Source organism: Sinocyclocheilus grahami, unplaced genomic scaffold (assembly GCF_001515645.1).
Source record: "Sinocyclocheilus grahami isolate Dianchi unplaced genomic scaffold, SAMN03320097.WGS_v1.1 scaffold1240.1, whole genome shotgun sequence".
NCBI lineage: Eukaryota > Metazoa > Chordata > Actinopteri > Cypriniformes > Cyprinidae > Sinocyclocheilus > Sinocyclocheilus grahami.
Window position 1 is genome coordinate 202,099 of NW_015506419.1, and position 23,182 is coordinate 225,280.

At 36.8% G+C, this 23,182-nt stretch overlaps 3 protein-coding genes across 6 annotated transcripts; all 3 read right to left on the reverse strand.

Annotated features, from left to right (window-relative positions):
* Positions 1-1,436: 1,436 nt before the first annotated feature.
* senp1 (SUMO specific peptidase 1) lies at positions 1,437-13,272 on the reverse strand. Of its 3 annotated transcripts, XM_016254381.1 has the most exons (19): positions 12,738-13,272; positions 12,649-12,692; positions 12,084-12,145; positions 11,807-12,006; positions 11,588-11,672; positions 11,319-11,502; positions 10,999-11,146; positions 10,429-10,547; positions 5,790-6,073; positions 5,605-5,668; positions 5,478-5,516; positions 5,297-5,381; positions 5,073-5,216; positions 3,713-3,844; positions 3,370-3,573; positions 3,081-3,160; positions 2,843-2,927; positions 2,655-2,750; positions 1,437-2,558 (listed from the first exon to the last, which is right to left on the reverse strand). In XM_016254381.1, the coding sequence occupies exons 1-19, from the start codon at positions 12,852-12,854 to the stop codon at positions 2,496-2,498; spliced, it is 2,235 nt and encodes a 744-aa protein (XP_016109867.1). In that variant the 5' UTR covers positions 12,855-13,272; the 3' UTR covers positions 1,437-2,495. The 3 variants fall into 3 exon arrangements, with proteins under 3 accessions (XP_016109867.1, XP_016109868.1, XP_016109866.1); XM_016254382.1 differs by lacking the exon at positions 12,649-12,692 and having other exon boundaries at positions 12,703-13,272; XM_016254380.1 differs by having other exon boundaries at positions 12,649-13,272.
* Positions 4,344-22,444, reverse strand: LOC107568407 (fat storage-inducing transmembrane protein 2-like). Of its 2 annotated transcripts, XR_001606749.1 has the most exons (3): positions 22,048-22,444; positions 20,935-21,819; positions 4,344-4,357 (listed from the first exon to the last, which is right to left on the reverse strand). XR_001606749.1 is itself a non-coding variant. In XM_016254384.1 (2 exons), the coding sequence occupies exons 1-2, from the start codon at positions 22,218-22,220 to the stop codon at positions 21,246-21,248; spliced, it is 747 nt and encodes a 248-aa protein (XP_016109870.1). In that variant the 5' UTR covers positions 22,221-22,444; the 3' UTR covers positions 20,580-21,245. The 2 variants fall into 2 exon arrangements, 1 of the variants encoding a protein (XP_016109870.1); XM_016254384.1 differs by lacking the exon at positions 4,344-4,357 and having other exon boundaries at positions 20,580-21,819.
* Positions 15,041-19,216, reverse strand: LOC107568406 (protein lifeguard 2-like). The gene is made up of 12 exons (XM_016254383.1): positions 19,016-19,216; positions 17,994-18,078; positions 17,443-17,543; positions 17,299-17,363; positions 17,160-17,213; positions 16,929-16,979; positions 16,684-16,723; positions 16,491-16,528; positions 16,168-16,255; positions 15,964-16,059; positions 15,812-15,865; positions 15,041-15,282 (listed from the first exon to the last, which is right to left on the reverse strand). Exons 1-12 carry the CDS (start codon positions 19,028-19,030, stop codon positions 15,130-15,132), a joined length of 840 nt encoding a protein of 279 aa, XP_016109869.1. The 5' UTR covers positions 19,031-19,216; the 3' UTR covers positions 15,041-15,129.
* Positions 22,445-23,182: the final 738 nt, after the last annotated feature.

Sequence of the window (23,182 nt, forward strand, 5' to 3'; positions counted from 1 at the left end):
GATTCAAGAACACCAATGATTCACGTGGTTCAATTGAACGAATCAAAAACATACAGCGCAATCCTATGAGCCGGTTCTTTTAAAGGAAGAGTTTAAAGGGGTCATATGATGCGATTTAAATTTTTCCTTTCTCTTTGGAGTGTTAGCTCTTGGTGCATAAAGATGATCTGTAAAGTTGCAAAGACTAAAGTCTCAAATCCAGAAATATAAAAGAGTTTACCACGTCTACCTAAAACGACTCGTTCTAACACGCCCCCACATATCTACCTCACTATGTGGGAAGATTTGCATAATGCCGCCCAAATGTTCACGCAAAGAAAGAAGGCGTAACTTTTATTCTCGCTGTAGTATATTGTTGACGCTGCAGCCATGTCGTGAAGACGCTGTGTGATTCGTTGTGAAAGCAAAACTACTTTGTTTGATCTTCCAAAAGAGGACACGACTACAAATCAGTGGTTAAGTTGTATTTACAACACTGTTCCAGAACAGTTTAACCCAAATATCCAGATGTGTGCAGCACATTTTATGGAGGACTGTTTACTGATCCTGGTAGAGTAACGTTAGACTAAAATGCCAGCAGTTCTGACTCAGTCTGTAAGTACGTTTTCATTTAAAAGATTTGCCACTGATGATTCAAACGCTAGTTTTGAGCAGTGTAGAGTAGCACTTGTTGTTTGTCATTTCTCCGATCACAAATGCAGACATGGTTTTATGTTTACGCGGCGCGATGCAACGCAACGCGTAAAAAGACAGTATAAGTCATTATAATCTGTAATTATGTCCCCACTGGATGCAACAAATGCCTCGTTTGTAATGGGTTTTAATGTTTATGTCTCGTCGCTCCGGCCTGACAGGGCATCAACAGTATGTGAGGGGCGTAACATTTCCGTCTCACACTTGAGGTATTCAGCCAATCACAGCACACCTCGCTTTTTCAGACCGATGAGCTTTGTAAAAATCGACGCCTTTCAAAAAGGCGGGGCATAGAGGAAAAACAATAATGTACAGTATGTGGAAATTTTTTTTTTTTTTTACTTTAAACCACAAACACATTTCATCACACCAAATACACAAAATAATGTTCTTTTTAGCAGCATCATATGACCCCTTTAAACTAAATTATCGGTTTGAATAAGTCATTTTTGCATTGCATTGTTTACAGCTTTATAAAAAACAGAAATTCATATGTACCCAAATACATAACCCCCAAATGAAGATGTAGTCTTGTTTAGCGAATCAAGGCACGAGTCGGTTCGAACTTTTGATCAAAATAGTTATCGGTTAGAATCAGTCTACACGGTATTGTTTACAATTTTATCAGAAAGAATTTCATATGTAAATAAATCATAACTGAAATTTCCACACAAATAACTTAATTTAATTTCTAAAGCACATTTAAGACAAAGTTAGCTTAAGAGACATGACTCAAACAAGGATTCATTTTAAATGATTTCATTTATCCTCTGATACACACATAACCTCAGGAAGATCTTACTTCCAGTAAGATCTGTTCCACATACAAAAACAGATAAGAAAAGGTACAAAATTAGTATTAAATATGTCTTCAGCTTTACCGTATACTCACTGTATATACAATAATTGTCAATATCCTGCAAGAAAAAAAAAAACCTAGAAACAGTTGCCAAAAATAGTTTTCTCTTACACAAAAGGAAGAACAGAGTAGCCTCAAGTAAGAACAGAAAAACAAGATGTATGACACTGCTGGGTTGTGAAAAAGCAAATAAATGTTAAGTGCAGCCTGTCTGAGATGACCGAAATGATCATAAGACTCCAAGTGATTACAAAGCCACCAAATACTGATAAAAAAAAATAAACATATGCCTGTAAAGGCAGAACTCCATCTCAAAACATACTGAAGTCAAAAGCATCTTTCTTAAAATTTTATAGTTAATTATTTTGACAGCATCTGTATAAAACATAGTTATCAAATATCACAAATATTACGTAAACTGCTGTTTTTCATTAGAAAACCACTGAGTGAGTCTGTGATTGTCAGTTCCAACTATTTTACTAGTCCTAGAGTGAAAAGACATCAATGTAAATCTCACTCATCATATTACTGTAACATTTATGACTTCTGATGATTTGAGATCAAGCACACTCCCTGCCAATTAACACAAATGATCATTTGAAATCATCTTAAGACAGGCCTTATATTGACAGCTACTGCAGAAGAATGGCAGCACAAGAAAAGACTGAAAATATGAAAATAACATCCTTCCATAGTCAGTCAAACAACATTTGCTGACAAAGCAAAAGCATGTGAAGTTATAGGGAACTATAAAGGGGCATAAAACCATTGCCCTGACTCTTAAAGGCTGAGACAGTCACACTTCCCAAGTTTCATTTAGACAGCATAGAAACGACCGGTGATTGAGGGCATCCCACATTTGTCTCCGGGTTCCTGAAGTGCACAGAAGCCCTCATATCCATACAACATGTCAAAATATGTTTTATACAAAAGAATCATCCAATCACAACAGTTTCTGGTTCAGAATCTCCCATACCATTCGTCTTCTGAAATAGGGCATGTGTTTCTGTTTGAGAAATGAAAGAAAAGGTCAAATGAAAAATTTTTACGCAAGTGTGACCAGCCAATAATATATTTCAAAATCTACGCAACTGATGTTCACCTGTGTGAATGTGATTGGCCGGTCTTTGGTGATGTACTCCGCATATTTGCATGTGAACATTCCGCAATCACTTCCATTCATTTGCTGAGGAATCTCCTAAGGATTTGTAAGACAAAAACCTTGAGATGACCCTGGAGCTTTTTTTGGTCAATTTAAGCCCTATATAATGCTTACGTTGGAAAACTCACATTGGGTCTTTTACTTTTTAGAGTCCATTTTGAGTTATCAAAGTTTCGCCCCTTCTTGTCTTCACTTTCTTGTTTCAGATATTTTCTGTTATATAGAGACAGAATTAAGAGACTTTTGACAATGTCTAATCATGCATAATTTATTTAGTTTATTTCTTAATGGATTATCATGGGACTCATTTGGAAAAGGCACTTCTTGCAGACCCGTTTCATCATGTAATCCTCAAGCAGCACTTACAATAATATCCTGCAGGCCTCATCATTGTTTCCTCCCATTGAATCAAAGTAAGTGATGCTCTTCTTACGAAAATCCACCACCTATCAAAAGGAAAAAGTAGTGAGAACAATTTTAAACGATGCTACTTCTGACTTAAGAGCAAATCTATTTGAATTATTCATTCCTTTATTAAACTGACTGAAATGGATTATAATACTATTCTGAATTACTTGTAAATGTCAGGAAAGAAAGCAATGCATCTTCCATGTTTTTGTCCTCAATGTGACCTTGGTGCTGGTTAGCTACTTACAGACAGGCACCAGTGCACCCCCAAGTGGACAGGCACCAATATGATGTCTACAGAAAAGATGTCCACTTTCTTGGTCCAGCGGCGGACAGCATTGTAACCGGAGCTCCGCAGCTTGGGAAAGAAGAAGGTGTTGAAGGTGTAAGCGGAGGGCAGGTTGGGCTGTTTACTGCGCTCCACCAGCAGGTTCATGTAGAAATTAATAACCTGAAATGGAGGAAATATATCAGTCTGGACCTCAAGTCATTGACAAACTGATAATTATGGCAACGCCTGACACAAAATGATTAAGAAGAGACTGTTCAAGGTTTATACAGAGACCTGAATGATGTAATAAAGCCCTGACCTCATCATTGAGCCAGTTGAGGTGGTTGAGCGTCTGCAGGTCCTTTCTGGTGATGGTGAGGCGGAAGCCCTCGCTGAGAACCTCATCTTGACTGCCGCCTCTCAGAGCTCTGCTCACCTCCTTCTCCATGTCCTGTGAGCACCATGAGCAGTAAACACACCACTAAGTACTTTTATATTCCGCAGAAGAAAGGCAGTCATTCAAGTTTGGAATGACATGAGGGAAGTGCTGGGCGATAAATCGATAGAGACAATTATAATGATATAATTTTCCTCGATAAAATGATAACAAGAGGTCGATAAGTGTTCAATGTAATGTTTATGCACCAAAAGTAGAAAACGTTTAAAAAAACCACAACACTACTCATTTAAATTTAAACCATTTATCTGCTCCGCTCAAAGTTCAAACGGCAGTGCAGCGCAAGCTCAGAGCAGATGTGTTTACTCGCTGGTAAAACTCGGTCACGTGAGCACTAACCAGCGCTTTGAGATCCAGTGTGAAGCGCTTGAATTCAGCGAAGAACACAAATGACTCGGTGACTTTAACTAGTTTAAATCCAGATGAAACAGTGCTGACAAACAAAAGAAACAGGGAGTGCAATGATACTTTTCAGACTACAAATCACCATTATTTACTAAATATTTACTGCAGTAACACTAACTGCACCATTGTATTGTCTCAGAAATGTGGGTATCCATATCAAATTGTATTATATTATTAATGTAGACATGTATTAAATGTATTAGAGAAACAGAATATAATTACAATATTTTTTGTGATTAAGCTACTTTAATCGTTTGTACATTTATACTAAATGTATTTAGAGCACTGTTTTTCCTACCTAAAACCTTATAGTTATATTTTTACCATCACATTGAGATGCTGTGTGTGGTTTTAACTGTGATTATCATTATTTAAATGTATGCTACTATGGTAGACCAATGGTTAATATACATTTTTTTTTTTTTAAAGTCCAAATAATTAAATTTCACCATATAAAAATGAGGTTTCTACAATTTTTACAGATGTTACTGATTTTGATAATGAATAAATATACATCTGCATCCTAACTCAAGCTACTACTGCTATCAACTGTGCATTTCTAAGAGACAAAAAAGTAATATTATTATTAATATTATCAGGCAACTCAGAGTCACTCATTAGAACATGCAGAAAATAAGAAATTAATGTAGTTCAAGGAAAATTAACAGTCTGGTTTCAACAACTTTCACTTTGGAGCAAAAATCTGGCTTTAAACTTGAAAGAAATAAAGATTTAATTTTTTTGGTCATATCGCCCAGGCCTACATGAGGGTCAGTAGAAGATGACAGTTTTCAACCATCCCTTTAGGAGCACTTACCTCTGTTAACTCTGGAAATTCTGGCTCCTCTTTAATAGGCTGAGGCTTTTGGATAACAGCTGCAACAGGAACCTCCTTCTCTAGAGGGACTCGAACCTTTAGCTCAACCCTCGCTGGGACAGCTCGACCCTCACCAGAAAGGCGCTGATGACACAAATGAGAGCATGAGTGAGTTAGTCAACTAAAATGCAGGTGTAGCATAAAAAGAGGAAAAACTTACTCACCTGGTGCAGGAACTGAGAGGCCAGAGCCTCCTGCTCTTCAATCAACCTCCATCGCTTCCGAGCTCGAGAAACATAGAGGCTATTCCTGAAAATACACAGCAAATATGGACGATATCAGAAGCTATTCACTTCCACTGCACGGATACTTGTACATATTAGACAAGAGATAACAAGTACTCACAGTTCTTTGATCCACAGTTCAGCCTGGAAGCACGGCACACTAGAAAGGGCAAGATAGGGTTATGTAAAAAAAGAAAAAAGAAAAGAAATGGATGAAAAGATGAAAGATAAACTCAATGTTCTCCTACCTTGAGCTTTCATGCTTCTTGCCCTGCTTCTCCATTACAAAAATGACTGAATCTCCATCATGAGCTAAAGAAAGGTTGACACATTAAGACAACCTTGAAGCCAGAATTACATTACAAACATGAGAGAGAAAGAAAGAAAAAGAAAAAGAAAGAAAGAAAGAGAAAAAGAAAGAAAGGGGACTCACCTGATGACTGTGTGTCCTGAGAGGAGGTATCCTGAAGGGCAGCTGGTGATGGAGCGGAGAGAACAGCTGGTCCTTTTGCGCTGGGCTCAAGGTCATGGGCACATAGCTGAGGCTCTGGAATGCTAGAGGACGCACCAGGACTGGGCAGGGCACTGGACGCCTGGCTGGACCCAGGCTGGGGGCTGGGAGGCAGACTGGATAACCCGTAGGACGACGCTCCAGCGCCGGAGCCTGCTGGAGAGGCACAATGAAGACGACTTCGACTGTACGACAGGAAGCTGGAGCTGAAATGAGACCAAAAGTTTCACTGTAAATAAGAGAAACCATCAAAAATGATCTTAAAGGTATAGTTCTCCCACAAATGAAAATTATGTCATTACCCTCATGTTGATCCAAATCCATAACTTTTGTTCATCTTCAAAAATATCTTTTCAATTTCACCGAAACTTTAGAAAGTTCATGACATTGTAAACAATCCATACAAATCGAGTAGTTTATATGGTAAACGGAAGATCAAAAGTGCTTACTTGACGAGTTTGTTCTTGCATGTCAAGTATTTGTGCTGATCAGGGGTGTGAAGTAACGAATTACAAATACTCACGTTACAGTAATTAAGTCGGGTTTTTTTGTACTTTTTTTTTAGTTAAAAAATTGTGTACTTTTACTTGAGTACATTTTAAGTGATGTATCGTACTTTTACTCCGCTATTTTCCTCCGTTTGTGGTCGTTACATGCTTATTTTAAATTTATTTTTATCCATCAACGTGATTGGATAGATAGTAATAGGTCTCGTGACTTTCGTCAAATCAAATTGTGCATAGAAAACTTTAACCGCCAACTGTTTATCATGGCTGCTGGAAGTGCATTATTCAAGCATCAATTCAGTCACATCTTCCTCTAACTTAATATGTTAAGGTAAATTTTGGATTTCTGCTTACTAAATGATTTGCATATGGTCTATGCTTGCCTATCTACACGGCCTGAAATTTGGTGTGAGGTTGCGGTTATTGCATACAGTGTTAACAGTTTTACAGTGCTTCGTCTCTCTCTCGCATGCTTTCTGAAGCAGTCACTTGGATAAGTCGTTGTTGCTTGTTGAACTTGTTGACTTTTGATGAGTTTGAGCGAGTGATGCGCGCTGTGAAAAAGTGTGTTGGAAATACAAATTGAAGACCAAATCTGCACCTTATTGATGACCCCTGGCGTTAATATACTGCATCTGTGCCAGCGCTTGATGTGATAAAACTGCAGCTCGTTAATAAACTTTTTTTTTTAAATCCATTTTATACAATCCGCCTTCATTTAGCAAGTCCACTCGCACATAAACAATTTTCAAGTTCAACACTTTTTGTTCCGTTCAGTTGTGGATGCTGCTGATTCACAGAGACCGCCGCGGCTCAGCAAAGAGACATGCGTGTGTGTGTGTTTTCCTTTGAAAATTTTCCCCAGAAATACCTCGCTTTTTAATGCATTTTTCCTTACAAATTGTATTATCAGCATAACAATTCGAGTAAATGTGTAAAAGGTATGGCATTAATTTGCCATCCTTCTAGAACAATGTGCATTTAAGTTAAAATTGTAACAAATTATCAAGTTTAGTTATTTTTATTTCTTTATTGCAAAACGCTCAAACTGGCACCGTTTTGGAGAGAAATGGGCTCTCATTTTAACCCATATCATGGTGTGTGATGCTGAACTAAGATTTCCTAATGGTGTTTGTATTTGCACTTTTCTAAACATTAATATTTTATGTGCAACAACAGCATATGCTGTCTCAGTGGCCTTACATATGATTTTAAATCAATGTTTTCAAACTTTATGATTTAAATGGGGATGATTGTACTGAGAATAACTTTCATCTTTTCGTCAACTGAATACTGTTTCCGTGCTGTTTTGATGTATTTTAAAGAGTTGGCAGTCAAAATTAAAACTGCTGGATGATAGATATTCTTTATGACAAACAAGATCATGTGAATTACAGAAATGTACAACGTTTTTCAAATGTATAAATTGCGGTGTACAGCGTTTATTATGAGGGGGTAGAATTCACAGCTCAGTACTCACTACTCAATACTCATGTACTTTTAAATAGGCTACTCTTTTACTCTTACTCAAGTAGTTTTTTTGGACAAGTACTTTTACTCTACTCACTACATTTTTTGAAAGGTAATGGTACTTTTACTTGAGTATATTTTTTCAGTACTCTTTCCACCACTGGTGCTGATTAATATTTATATGTAAATAAAAGCCTAAATTAAATCCTATAAAGTGACTGTCTCCAGAAGACTTGGATTATAAATGATCTTATAGGGACTATAGACATTCAGTGGATGGACAATAAGAATGAAAGAATACTAAAAAAATCAATATTAAAAAAGTTCATTTGTGTTCTGACAATGAAAGGAAGTCTTATGGGTTTGGAATGATATGAAGGTGAGCAACAGAATGACACAATGTTCATTTCTGTCAGGACCACTATCATCAAAGATGACTGACAATTAGCATACAGTTTGGATTGGCGGTATGGTTCGGTTCTGGGCAAGAACTCCCTGCGCATCCATGCAGCCTAGCATGGATAAGAGCAGGGAGAGCAGTGATAACCCCCCAAAACACAACCATATGCTGATATCCTCCAACACAAACTGAAAGCAAAATCTCAAACCCTTAAGCAACAAGCATGTTGCCCTTATCCAATGACCAATCAAATATGTTGCCAAAACCCACATAAAAGTTTAAGTAACATGTTCTCAATAACACCAGATAGACTTAAGAAAAAACGTCTGAAACGTCTGTGTGTTTGACAAATATTGCATATAATTCACTTCACCTGTGACAGAGTATGCAAACACTGCCAAAGCGTCGTTACCAGGAGAAGAATTGTCCGATTTGACGTCTCTTTTTTTTTCCCGCCCCGACTGCAAGCGGCTACTCTCTCCAGCTGGAGGCAGCTAGTGTAGTTCCTCCCTAACAACCTAGTCTTCTCGAGCAAGTAACTGCAGCGCTGCCGATGACCATGAAAGAAACGCGTTAAGTGGTGCGCTCTTGCTCTCGCTTGGGTCACTGAGTGTGTGCACGCGCATAAGTATCCAACTCTTAACAGTGTAAATAACTCAGAATGCATGAAATGACATTAGACCCCGTTAAGCGCAGCATATTGAAGCGACAAGCGTGTTGTCAGTGACAACAGATAAGTACCGCACATTCGCATAAACTAGCACTAGCTGAAAACAACTAAATGAGCCTAAGCAACACTGATAGCCTTAGCAACACGCATGTTGCAGATAACCTGAGAGCATTAAATGGAACTTAGCTTGTGAAGATGTTCGAGAGAGTGAAACATAGCAGCTGTGAAGTGGATGCTTAATCTCTTGATATCCTTCTTGGGGATGAAGTTCCCATCTGAACTTGTTCTTGAGTCAGTCACATAACTCGTGGAGTCCATGTCAATAATGTAGCAATGCATGAAGTAGGGCTGCACGATTAATCGAATGCGATTGTCATGCGCATTTTGTTAAAAAAGCCGGTTCTGTAATCAGTAGGAAATCATCATCACATGCTTTCAGGTGGAGCAGAATTTACTACACATAGCCGTAGTTCACTGAAGTTACGCAAAAATAAATAAATAAATCGCAGACGATTTTATTGCACGATTCTGAGATCGAAGAAATCGTTCGCGATAATGACAGCTGTTTGCATAGCTTCTCAGTGAACTACGGCTCTGTGAAGTAAATGCTGCTCCATCTGAAAGCATGTGAAAATACCACATTTAATAACATTTTTTTACTCCAAATTCACTTCATAACGTCAGTCGAGTGTTTGAAATAAATCCTTCTGTGAGATGTGGCTTCTTACACAGAATAAGGCACGCAACATATTTCATAGTATTTAAGCAGTGATAAAGACATTGCATTATAAATATACTTTATTTTAATGAAAATTATAATAAGAACTCTAAGAACCGTATATTGCTGTAGTCGATTGTTTATTAGTCACTTCAATGAAAGCAGTTGAATCTTCTGTTTATTCAGCTGCAGGATAGGCATTTTCTGGGTTTCTTCTGCGAGGCGTATTTGGAGTTTCAGCACGAGAGCGCCCTCTGGCCTTTGGATGGAGATTTACTGCTGATCACAGAACCGTGCTTCACTGAAAGATACGCATGACAATCGCAGCTTTTGTCGAATCGCGATCTCGATTCCATTTCGATTTATTGTGCAGCCCTAGCGTGAAGTAATGCTAACTCAGTCACTTCCGAATCAGTCAGCTTATGATCAATGCAGTGAATTCACGTGTTCAAGTTAACGAACTTGAATGAATCAGAGGTCTGGGGAAACGAATTCCACTTCTCTAAATTCCCCATTCCTAGTGATGATGGTGTTTTGCCTGCCGAATTTGCCATTTAATTAGCTATTGAGCAATACGAAAACTGCTGATAATACTGAAGGACCTTATATATGAATGCTTAGATAGGTGTCGTATTCCTATAGGTAGATGGGGATCAGCTGATGCGAGCTTGACTAACGTGACCTGCCAGAACTAGCACTTACTCTTGATTTTTGGATAAACTATCCCTTTCAACAGCTCAGGTTTGTCACAGACATAAAGAACACACATTTTAAAGTAGCATGACACAGATACTCACAAATCTCGATGCGAGCGAATGCTGGAGTGAGAACTTCCATTGTGAAGGAAGGTCGACTGGCCACCAGACACCATGGCTAGGAGCTGCTTGTAAACCTCCTTTTCTTCCTCACGCACCGACTAGAAAACAGTAAAAGCAAAGTCTAATTAGGGCTGCACAATTTGGGGGAAAATTTGAATCATCCTTTTTTTTGATAAATTCGTTTAAAAAAAACAATATCCAGATTAGCTGTACTTGTTTGTAGGGCTACACAATTTGGTCCAAATTACGATTGTATATCAATATGACTATACAACAATAATAATAACATTATTATTATTACTACTATTAAATGAAAATTTCATAAGCTGAACATAATGAACATAACATGTAAATGAAAACAGTTCTGCTCTTCACTTTGAAACATACTGCTGCACATTATTTATTTGAACCGTATCCCTTGTTATTTGATTATTAGAACTCAGTTTTAAACTTATTGTGCAGTCCTATGTCTAAAGAAGTAATTCTACCATTTTTTTATGCCATGAAATATTTGGTCTATTAAGCAAACTAGTACAATGAGTGTCTAACCTCCTGTGCTGTACAGCGGGCTCTGGTCCGGAAGAGGCGTTTTGAGCTGCCATGTGAAGGACTCTGGACCACTCGGATTGGAAAGGTCTTCTCATACAGGCTAGTATAAGTGGCTTTTCCTGAATTGGTCTCAGAAGATGACAAAAAGCTACAACAGAAACAAATTTCCTTTCAGTTTCATTACCTTGCATTTATTACACTCTTTCAAACCAGAACAATATTACCTATCAACAAAAAAAGTAACAAAAACCTAAGATCATATTACTTAATTATGATTCTTTCTAACATAAATGTCATGAATAGTTTAGATTTAACTGAACCTGTGTGGTCGGTGGTACAGGGATCTGCCCAAGCGGGGAGAGGGGGAAGGTTTTTGTGTCGAGGCAGGGGGTAAGTTAACAGAGTGTCCGTTAGCTTTGTGTCTCTCATGGGGTGGATGGTCCATACAAACTTGTCTTCTGCTAGCTTTTGATATGGTCACTGACTCCTCAGTCCATAAGGAATCTGTCAAAACAAAACAAAAAAAGACTATGTCAGCATATGTTATTTGCAGAAAGAAAAACTAAAATTTAACTATTTTTACCCTTACCAGATTTTGTGACAGTCCTCCAGTCAACTGAACTAGATGGAGCTACAAATGTGTCCTCAAGTATATCACGTGACTGATCCCCAAACTTTCCGAAAAAGCAGAAAATGTATAGCACAGACAAAATGAATTAGACTGCACGACAGCTTTTGCTCTTCTGTTAAACCTGATCTCAAGAAAATTAAGTAAACCCACTAAGATCTTGATGAGCAAAAAACGTACCTTGTTTTCCGCCCACAAAGATGCTGATGTAGCAGAATTGGCTGCAGGTTCTGATGGTATTCCTGTTTGAGGTGGACCAGGTGATGCTGGCAGCATGTTCCCCGGGTTAGATATGACACTGTTCTTTACCCAGTATGCAACACTCGAACCATGGGTCTTCACTCCTCCGGCTGCATTTTTCACTGTATCCATAATATCTCCTAGAGAACAAGAAACAAAATGTTATTGTAATTGGCATAAATTAGTTTTATCATGTATTCAGAATGGTGTTATTTACCCATTCTGAATTTCTTTACCACTTTCTCCTCCTCCTGATCAACTGAATCTCCATCTTCCAAACTATAAGAAAACACAAAATTGAGACAGGTATTTTATTATAAATGAACGTGCAATAAATATTTAAAAAATACAATTGTTCATTATTAATACTTACATAAAAATAAAACATATTCATAAGAAACAAAAATAATTGAATAGAATATTATAACATCAACTTGTTAAAGGTTGCTCAGTTGTTTTACTGAAGGAGCACACGCGCAAATGTATTCGGGAAAACAATATAGTTTCATATATTACAAAAAACGACAAAAGCAAAGAAAAATAATCAACAAAAAGAAAGAAAATGAATGGTTTATCAGGAGCTCTAGACGCGCACGTGTTTCTAACAACATCCAATCAAAACAGTTCGCGCTTTAATGAACGAAACCAAAACATTACGACTCAAAAAACCAGTTTAAAGACCTAAACTATCATTGTAAGCCCAAACAATAAATAAAATAACAGTTCTTGGACTTACACGTAAACCCCTTACAGTTATGTGCACATATAAACAATCCTTTTACCAGTCTAGTGGTCTCTTTCTCCGTAATGTCCTGTACTGATCCACAGAAAGAGACCAGTCTAGTGGTCTCTTTCTCCGTAAGGTCCCGTCCTGATCCACAAGGTCCCGTCCTGATCCACAGGAACCGGTATGAACCCCACCAGCTGGAGCTCCGTTTCGCAGACTGGCGATTCCGGTTCCGATCCATTCGTAGATCTTATTAAACATGATGAAAGACTGAAAGCCTCGATTATAGCGGGTAACGGTAAGTCCTTAGGGCTGTCAGCGCAGTCCCAAACGCGGGCTCCCTCTGCCCTTCATCCGCATGCCACTGCTAACCAGCTTTGTTTGATAAAAGTAGCTGAATCCTTGACTTCAACACGACTAAACCAGTTCAGATAAACCCACACCGCTGCTCTTTAGCTCAACCAGCTAACCAGCTGCTAACACGCGAGATACCAGCCCAGCAATAATTACCTCCGAGGTGAAACGGGCTCCAAATAGCTTCGCGCGTGTGTTAGTATCTGTTGTGGAACTGACTCGACTTTCTCAGAAGCCGTAAGCGATACTGTGAATGAGATATTGAGTACACAAAGTTGCATTAACGCCTCCCGCTTCTTCCTTATTTAAAAGCGGAACATGGCCGAAAACCACATGCTAAAACCGCACTCTCTCATTGGATGAGCGGAGCGGAAGCGCGTCATCAGTGCGCAGTGTTTTGAAAGAATAATGGTGGGATCAAGTGCAAAGTGTTTCAGTGCTTTTACATATGCTTTCACTTTAAACACACTGTTATAGTAGAGGGGATTGATTATTCTCAGTGACTCCAATAGTTTGAATCATTTAGTGATTCGTTCAGTGGCTCTTCTGCAGGTTACAATGGTATGCCAGTAGGTGGCGATAAATGAATGTTTGTGTTTTATGAGCGAGTCGCTGAATCGTTCATTCAACCGTCTTTCTATCTTTTCTTAAAATTGCGTGTCTTCAAATTTATCAAGATATCGCAGAAAGAGTTTTAAACATCATGCACATTTCCCCAATAAATGACAACATAGCGGGTCTATTAATTCTGGGTTTCTCTTTGACATACATTCAATTTTAAGGTCCCCCCATATATGAGATGTAAGCTTGTTTTATTAAAAAGAGAGACAACTGTGTTGTCTATAATGTTATGATAACACACCTGCACACAAAGATATAGAAGGGATTATATTTGTGTTTTCAGAGAAATTCAAGAACATTCACATTTATTCACTCTAATTACCAATTTGCAACTGAAACATACTTGTCATTTAATAATTTCATATTCAATATATTTTAATAAATTCCATTTATTGGTCACACACTGTCTCTATACTGTAAAGGCCACAAACAGGAAAAAATTCTAATATGTTGCACTGCATTCTGTTTAAATCCAGCTACAGTGATTTTGCACTCTTTTAGTGAACACTGTAAATCTATGTACACATCCAAAATTATGCACAACTCATTTTCTTCAAAAATAGATCTGTGCTATGATAATACATTAATAAACCTCTATGGAATGAAAAAAAAATCTGATTTATATTATAAACGCATATAAGCTTAAACCAAAAAAATGCTCAAAAAGCATATCTCAATCAAGCTGACTATAGCAGCAAAAATCAAAATAGAAAATTCCTATGAAATATCAAGGTAAATTCAAATGGAAGCACTGATTATTTAAATCAAATTTGTACAAATGAACTCAGAAATGTAAGTGTTACTTTGATTCATAGGTGCACTCCTAAAACCCAGCCAGCTATTCAAAAAAACTTGTTAACACTCTGTTATGAAAATATTCATCCCAATATCTAGTTTCTCAGAATGATTAGTTAAAATGTCCTCATGCTGTGATTTCACATATGAAACTTTTGCAGGGTCAGACACAAAGAGGAATGAGGTAGACATCGATGGATAAATCCTACTACACAGTTTCACCTCAATGTGATGCTCTGATATTTCAAGCACTTTCACTGCTAATGGCATCAGACAGTTGACACCAGTGCATTTGATATTTTCTGTTTTGTTTTCTATGACACCAGTTGTAAAACTAGCTGAATGTTGTTAAAGTTTTACCAGCATACATAAGCAATGTATAATATGCAAGACCTCCTTCATGCTACAGGATAAATGTGTGGCACATCGTAAAAGCGGAGGTGAGCTTAAAAAAAACAGCGTGCACTGAAGGTCCATATCATGCTGGAAAGGCATGATCACTCAGATCAGACAGACAAAAGAAGAGCCGTTGGAGCTTCAGGTTAACAGCACATTCACTCCTGTTCAGGAGTTCCAAACAACTGGAGAAAGAAAGAGAAGATGTAAACAACATCCAGGTATATGCTGAGGGTGGCAAAGATGTATTCCTCAGGACTTATAAAAAAAAACAGCGTGCACTGAAGGTCCATATCATGCTGGAAAGGCATGATCACTCAGATCAGACAGACAAAAGAAGAGCCGTTGGAGCTTCAGGTTAACAGCACATTCACTCCTGTTCAGGAGTTCCAAACAACTGGAGAAAGAAAGAGAAGATGTAAACAACGTCCAGGTATATGCTGAGGGTGGCAAAGATGTATTCCTCAGGACTTATGGTGTATTGCTTTTTCCCCATCAGCATCTGTGTGTCAAATGCCAGGAACTAAAAGACAAAAGAGAGATTAAAATAATACAATGACAATAATTACTAACAAACACAAGGGATAATGTGTAGGGGTCCTGAAAAACCTTATCAGGATTTATTTTGCGATAATGATATGCTGACTGTGAATGATCCACTTTTTACTCTGTTACTCAAACAAATAAATAAATAAATGCAAGGACAGTTAAACCCTATGAAGCCTACTGTTATCATATTTGTTACACTAAATTAAAAACATTCCTTCTTTTGTCTGATTGACAGTTTATACTTTTTTAGCAAGTAAAATGTCTTTCAGTAAATGTCTTTTTTTTCTGTGAAATCTTTACAGATTTTTATAAATATAAGAATAACTTTGATATTGTTAGTAATATTAAGATGAACACTTACTGGACTGAAGCAACTTGTGTATGAGCTCCATATTCTCAATATATCATGCCATAAAAGCCTAATGTAATGGATACTCAACAAAAAACATATTCACATTTTTTTATATACTGATCTGAGTTGAAATTATTTTAGAATTATGTACCATGCAAAACAGTATTGCTCCCAAGGCAGCGTACACAGCATGCAACCATGGAACCTGTAAAGAGAAAAGAGAAGAACTTTGGTGAAAGTACATTCTAATTTCTGTGAATATTAAAGTCCAACACCCTGCTGAGAAATCATAAATCTACTTACATATCCAAAGGGCAGGATGACTGCCAGGACAATTCCACAAATGAACAATACTGTGCAGAAAACTAACAGCACGCCTTGGTATGAAGTAATATCAATCTGTAAAATCACAAATATTTGATCAGAATAAATATACTCCAGATTACAGTTAAAAAATGATTGCATTCAAGAAAAATGAAAATATGTGTTGCTTTTAAAAATACTAACCTTGGTTTGGAAGCTAAAGATAGTAATAGCAAGACACACCAAGGCAGTAATACCCAGGCAGATGATGACAGATTTAGTATTGTAGTAGCTAGAGAGAGGGGAAATATTTAAATAAGAAATAGGCCTATCAAAAACCTGACATCTTGTTATATGCAAAATATTTCACTTGAATTCATTTTGTGACATAACACAATATACTGTGCAAGTATGACAAAGTGGAAATATGAATATGAACCCATAAAATATGCAGAACATGCTTAACACTTGTTGTTTGCGTGTATGTTAAAAATTCATAATAATACACATATAATGTGAGACTTTACCTGGAGAGCATTCCTGTCATGTAAGAAAGAGACAGAGTCTAGAACAGAAGAGGAGAGATTAATGTTTAAATAGAAGAAGACTTTCTTTTATATGTGAAAATAGGCTTGTTCTTGATCAATACTAGTATTTGTCAAATAATAGCTAGATTGATAACCAAAGACGTAAGGTTCTTTTGGTTGTTTTAATACTCACAAAAATAATGAGCAGAATCAGATTCCATGGGAACTGCCTCCTGTAAGTAGGAAAGATAGAAATGAACGCATATTATATAATGTGCCAATTTTGCTCAAATAGAAGTTAATTGCTAAAAATATATATTAAAAATGATTTTAGATTATAAATTATACGATAATATAAATACAAAATTATATTATATCATATTATATATTCTATTATATTATATTAATATGCATTTGTATCTCTACAAATACACTCACCGGGGTCCACGGCAGCAGGACAGGGTCAGATATGTGACAAAAAACACTACACTGTTGGGAGAACAAGACAATAAATCCATTATACATTCACAGTGGATAACAGTGCATAGCAACACATAAAGTAAGAACTTGCACTGTTACTGAATTACTGTATTATATGCTGTCTATATTTAAACTGAATTTTAAGATTTGCATTTACAATGTCAACCCAAAATTATAAACTGTACTTACTATGATGTCCAGTACCAGCCAGGGTTGGTCTGTATGTAATATTTCACAGGTTCACTACAAGTTAAACAAGACATACTTGTTAAACAAGCTTAAAAAAGGAATAATGCATTATGAACGTTTGTTTAGCTCATACACTCACCAGAAAATGAAAACAGCCACAAAGGCTAATGTGACAGATAGCTGGAGCATCAGGATGGTATACACCTACAGGAAATAATATTACATTAATTCACTCCATATTGTCCACAGCAGCTCTGAACTGCTAAACAGAATGCAACAATACCTTGCGGATGAATGTCCTCCTGATGTTTTGATCATCCCAGCTGAATTCTGTGAGCATCTCACTGTCTCCAGGATAAGCTCCACTATAACAAGGGCTTCCACCTTCCAATAAAAAAAAAAAGTTAAAACATCCACTGTGACTGTCATGGGTGATGAATGCCATTAGTGTTTTATAGTATATAATGTCCAAAATACATTTGCATTGAATGAATTAAAGGGATAGTCCACCCAACAATCCAAGTGTCCTTCAAAACCTGTATGCATTTATTCGTTCTGTCACTGTGAAACATAAAAGAAGATTTTTTTTGAAGAATGTTGGTAAACAAACACTTTCGGGTCCCATTAACTTCCCTAGTATTTCATGGCACCCAAAACTGTTTGATTACCAACATTCTTCAAAATATCTTCTTTTCTGTTACACAGTTTTAAATTAAATGAAGGGGAATAAATGATAACAGAATTTTCATTTTTAGATGGACTACCCCTTTAATAATAATTTTAAAGTGCAGATCAGTTTAAAAAGGAAATTCATTAAGGAAAAAGTAGTATTACCAGCAGTTGTCGTCTCATAACTTGGAGGAGCTGAGGCCATCGGCTGAACATCCGAGCCATTGTTTGACTTGTTTGACACCGAAACCTGTAAACATTTTAAACTTTATTTGTTATATGTGCACTTAACGGCAATATATTAGCTTTCCATTAACAGTTATAGATAGATATTATAGAACAATTCTTAAAAGGAGCCTGTATTGCTACAGAACCTATTATTCACTGTAATTTATTACATTATTCATCTGTCAGAGAAATATTATTTATTATAACAATATTTTTGAGTTTATTTTTTATATGGCTATACTGTACATGGATTGGTTAATCGATGTGCATAATGCCATCCAAAAGTGTGTGTTTTACGTAACAGATTGGAGAGAGTGCGTAAATGATCTGGCCATTACTAATCAATGACTAATTCACTGTAATAGGAGAGTTTGCTGTTGGTAAATGACATCACAAGGCACCTTAAAAGATGCTTTCCTCCTGTATATCTTGATCCATTTAATTCAAGAAGCTAAAAACGAACCTTGTTAACAGAAAATATAAATATTTCATGCATATAAAATTCAACAGAACTATAATAAACATATCTGTTTAATCAAGTGTATTTACAACACATGAAACGTCTTCTAGACATTATTTTCTAACTCAACCTTTGCAGCTTGCTCATGCAGCTGTAAAACATTATAATAGATGATACCAGCAGGCTTCAAGAAATCAAAAAGAGCTCCTAAAGCAAAAAGATCTCCATTTAGCGCTACAGAAATCAGTCCAAAAACATAAGGAAACAAATCCAAGACATGACAAAGCTTATTTTAGTGTCACTGGATCATTATTAATCATCATGGGGGACAGATGAAACCAGAACAATGCTGACAGACTAGTCTAGCACATAATAGAAATTACAGCTATTCAGACCACTGAATTCAGACAAGAAAAAAACTCTTTCCTTTTGGTTAATAGACAGCAATTAAAGTCAAATGATACAATCTTAAAGCAGTGTAAATAATACAAATGCTTACCTTTCCCTGGGTCATGGTCTCAGATTTGAATCTAATTTGGCTTACTTAGTCTTTGCGTCTGTCTTCAGAGTCTCCGCACCTGTTTGAGATGCTGCACACAGACGGTGATGATGCTGTACTGCTGTAATGACAGCAGCTCTGTGAGCACAAACCCCCTCCCTTAGTCTAAAAGGCACATTCTAGCAGCATCCAGGTTTTAAAACACAATCGACTGAGGCTCGGACTGTACCAATCAAGCTGGCACCAGACGGGGGCAGCCTTTCCCCCATGACGCACATTAAAGTGTGATAACTACTGCAACATTTGTCCAGAGAGATCCAGAATTTTTCCACAGCACCAAAACACGGAGAAGAGTAAGAGGATGAAAGACAGTAGAATATATTTGATTAGATATTTAAAGGAATAGTTCAGCCAAAAAAAGAAAATTAGCTGAAAATCCACTGTATATAAAGTGTAGATGAGTTTGTTTCTGCTTCTGAACAGATTTGGAGAAGTTTAGCATTCCATCACTTGCTCATCAATGGATCCTCTGCAGTGAATGGGTGCCGTCAGAATGAGAGTCCAAACAGCTGATAAAACAAACATCACAATAACCCACATGACTGCAGTCCATCATTAAATGTTGTATGAAGCGGAAAGCTTTGTGCTTGTAAGAAATAAATCCATCATTAAAGCATATAGCTTCTGGCCAAAATACAAGGCCATACTCTATAATAATGGTTCTTCCATCGCCTGTTGTTCTCTCACATCAAAATCCATATCTGAACATATTCTATTTGGAAGCATTGGTTTGAAGTTGAAATCATTATAAGGATGGTTTTGTTTATTACAAGCAGTGGACTATAACATATATGCATCCGCAGTCTGGTGGATTACTTGTGATGCTTTCATTCGACCCTAAATATCTACGGATGCACTTGAGAGAACAGACAATGTTCAGTTTGCTATTCTTAATTAAAACTCATTTAAAAAATCTCGATGTTTTAAAATAAGATGTTTGGAAAGATTAAAAAAATGTATTTGGAAAGTTCCACAGGCTTGCCCTTGTTGCACTCTATATTGGCAAGAGCCCATTGATAGGCAACTGATGTAATGCTAAATTTCTTCCAATTTGTTCCAATGAAGACACAAACTCTTCTACATCTTGGATGACCCACAAGTTAGTAAATTTTCATTTTTGGGTGAACTGTTCCATTTAATTTGGTTTACAGAGTCTTACCTTGACATAACAAAATCAAGACATCTACTAGATGTCCTCAATTCAAAGCTATTTATTCATTCAAACACCATAATGTATTAAATAAAAATACACCTCAGTGATGTGCTGTTATCCTAACAAGAACTCAGGTGTCATACAGTACAATATCTCATAACAACATTGCGTTATGCTTTCTATGGAATACTGATGAATTAAGCATAATCGCAATGATAATTGTCTAAAATCATGTTTAATTGACACATGAAATAAGTAATGGATGTGCCCTCCATGACCAGCATGTCCCATCGTTTGTATTTTAGAATTAATTTACATCTAATTTGCATTGTTCTTCAAACCTGTAAGAAATACTTATAACCAGCCACATATTTATTTGAATGCATCGCTCAAACATCAATCCAGTCTTATAATATTATAAACAGTATATCTGAGATCCTTTTGGGTTTCTAAGAACAGGTGGTGTCAGTTTTCCTTTGGCAAACTGATTAGACTCTTAACATTCATCAGTGACATGAGGAATAACAACTGCAAACTACTAATCTAACAATGGCATGTATGAATGAACAACAGAACAGATCAAATGGTCCTATTAAAACACAATGCAAATATATAATTTACACAAATGCATCACACTATAATTCTCGGACCTCAAATTTATCAGATTTCATATTTTTTGTTTAAAATCAATAAATAGGCCAATTACAAATATTAGTGTCATGAGGAACCGTTTCTGTTAAAAGGCAGCTCAGCTGATGATTGCAGGTTGATTACAGAAAGCAGCAGCAGACTACCATATAAGCTAAAGTTATTGTCAGGTTTACTATTCCAGCTCTGTATGAAGCCACAAAACGTTTGAAGGCAATAATAAGGTTCAGATGTGACCTCTCAGACTACAGATTGTCATTTTAGGAACACCAGCTGCCTGCCGCCTCACTTGGACGGCTAATCTGTCATTGATCTCACAAAAGATAAGTGAAGCTTGTTGTAGTGCACTTGTAGCATTTAGTTCTCACACTAAGCATGTTGTTTCTGCTGTGGAGGGAGACCTGGAGAAAAAGGCATAGGGTACCAAACAACGTAAGTCACGTACCACCCTAATATCCCACACAACGTCCCTATAACCTTGTGAATAATATCATGGAAATACACAGAAGTGCATCCGAACATCCATATCCAGATGGCCACAATCGCATTGAGTGCTATATAAAAACAATCAAGATGAATGTTTCTGTCACTCTGCGGTATGTGTAACATGGGCACCATTTCCTCCACAATCACAAGAGAAGAGTAAGTCAAGATGAAGGAGTGTCCTGATATGTCAAATCCATCCCAGATGAATCCGGCCTTCTTGCACGCCACCTTTGTGGTAATGTGGATAGGTTGCATGGTGTCTGACTCATAGCATGAACCGGTAATATCTTCAATGTAGAAAAAAGTCTCAGTGCAGGTGTACCAAATGAATGTTGCCACCAGAAGTGAGGTCAGCCGCCTCAACACAAATATGTAGCTTCTGTTGTAAAGGTTGGAGTAAAAGATGAAAGGCAGAAGTAAAACAATGGTCCATCCCCAAGAAATTTTCACAAAATATCTGAAAGTAACAAACAAAGAAAGTGAATACGATTAAATGACTTTGGAGCCAAACATCAATGTCATATTAAGTTGTCAATGACAAGCATTGCTTTTTAATATCGTTTAAAGCCTATTGCTTTTATATAACATATTATTGTTATCAAAGAAAATAATTTAGCTTTACAGTGTTTAATTAAGTTCTAGGTAAGGTTGCTACCATACATAGTTACAGTAGACTTGTACTCACAGATTTAAAACATTTCTGCTGTTACTGAAGTAGCTCTCCGGCACGAGGCCCGTCGCTTTCAAAATCGATCCTGTAAACGAAATACAAAAGAACAAATGCGGTAAACAAGTACGGGCACACTGCTGCCTCCAAAGACAAGCCAAACTGTTCACTAAGCTGCCTACTGCAGCCATGTTATAACGTGTGCTGCTGTGTGTTTGAATGCGGAAACAAAAACCATCACGCTACTGCGAATCCTGCTATGATGACGGGTATCGATTAATATTCATGAGCAAGCCTTCACCATTGGAGAACTACTAAGCAAGGTCGCCATTACCTTATTAAATATCCAAGAGTGAGACGTCCGCCATAGGAAGGTTACTAAACACGTCGGCGCTGTCTGATTAATATGCATGAGCAAAACCTTCGCTCTAGTAACGGGTGAGTTGCTGCTATCATCATTAATCATCACGAAAAGTAAAATCTTTCATCGTTGCATAAGATTATAAGACAAAAACGGCAGAAAAGATGCTGTTTGGTTAAATGTGTATTTAAAGGTTTGAAGAAATATAGTTATTTTAAAACATATCAAAATATATTAACATTAAAAATATATATTTTTAGAATGTAGAATGGGTGAGTAGTTTTGTCTAGGCTTTCACTGTCCAATAGGTGGCACTATAATATAGTCACGAAAAACCTCTACTTTAAAAAAAAAGAAAAACATGTAGCCTAAAAGACACTTTAAAATTGTCACCTAAGTAACATATCTTCCCATTTAATCCATTTTTGCTCACATTCTTGATGTGCACTGTTTACAGTGTTGTTTTGGACCCCTTTGATTTTCATTGTATGGACAAACCATTCTTTAGAATATATTCTTTTGTGTTCAGCAAAGAAATGAAGTAAACGATGACAGAATTTTCATTTTTGCGACTATCCCTGTCATGATAGGAGTACATAACAATTTGATCTATAACTAAACTACAGTTTTGGCAGTATTCAAAGTAATTGTTTTCTCATTCATGTTAGGAATTCTTATATTTCATGTTAGAAATTCTTGTATTTTCCTTTTATTATCTGTTATTTGCTCACAGGTTTAAAATAGATAATAATATGATTGCTAATAGTTTACTAAACTGGCAGCGAATGCAAA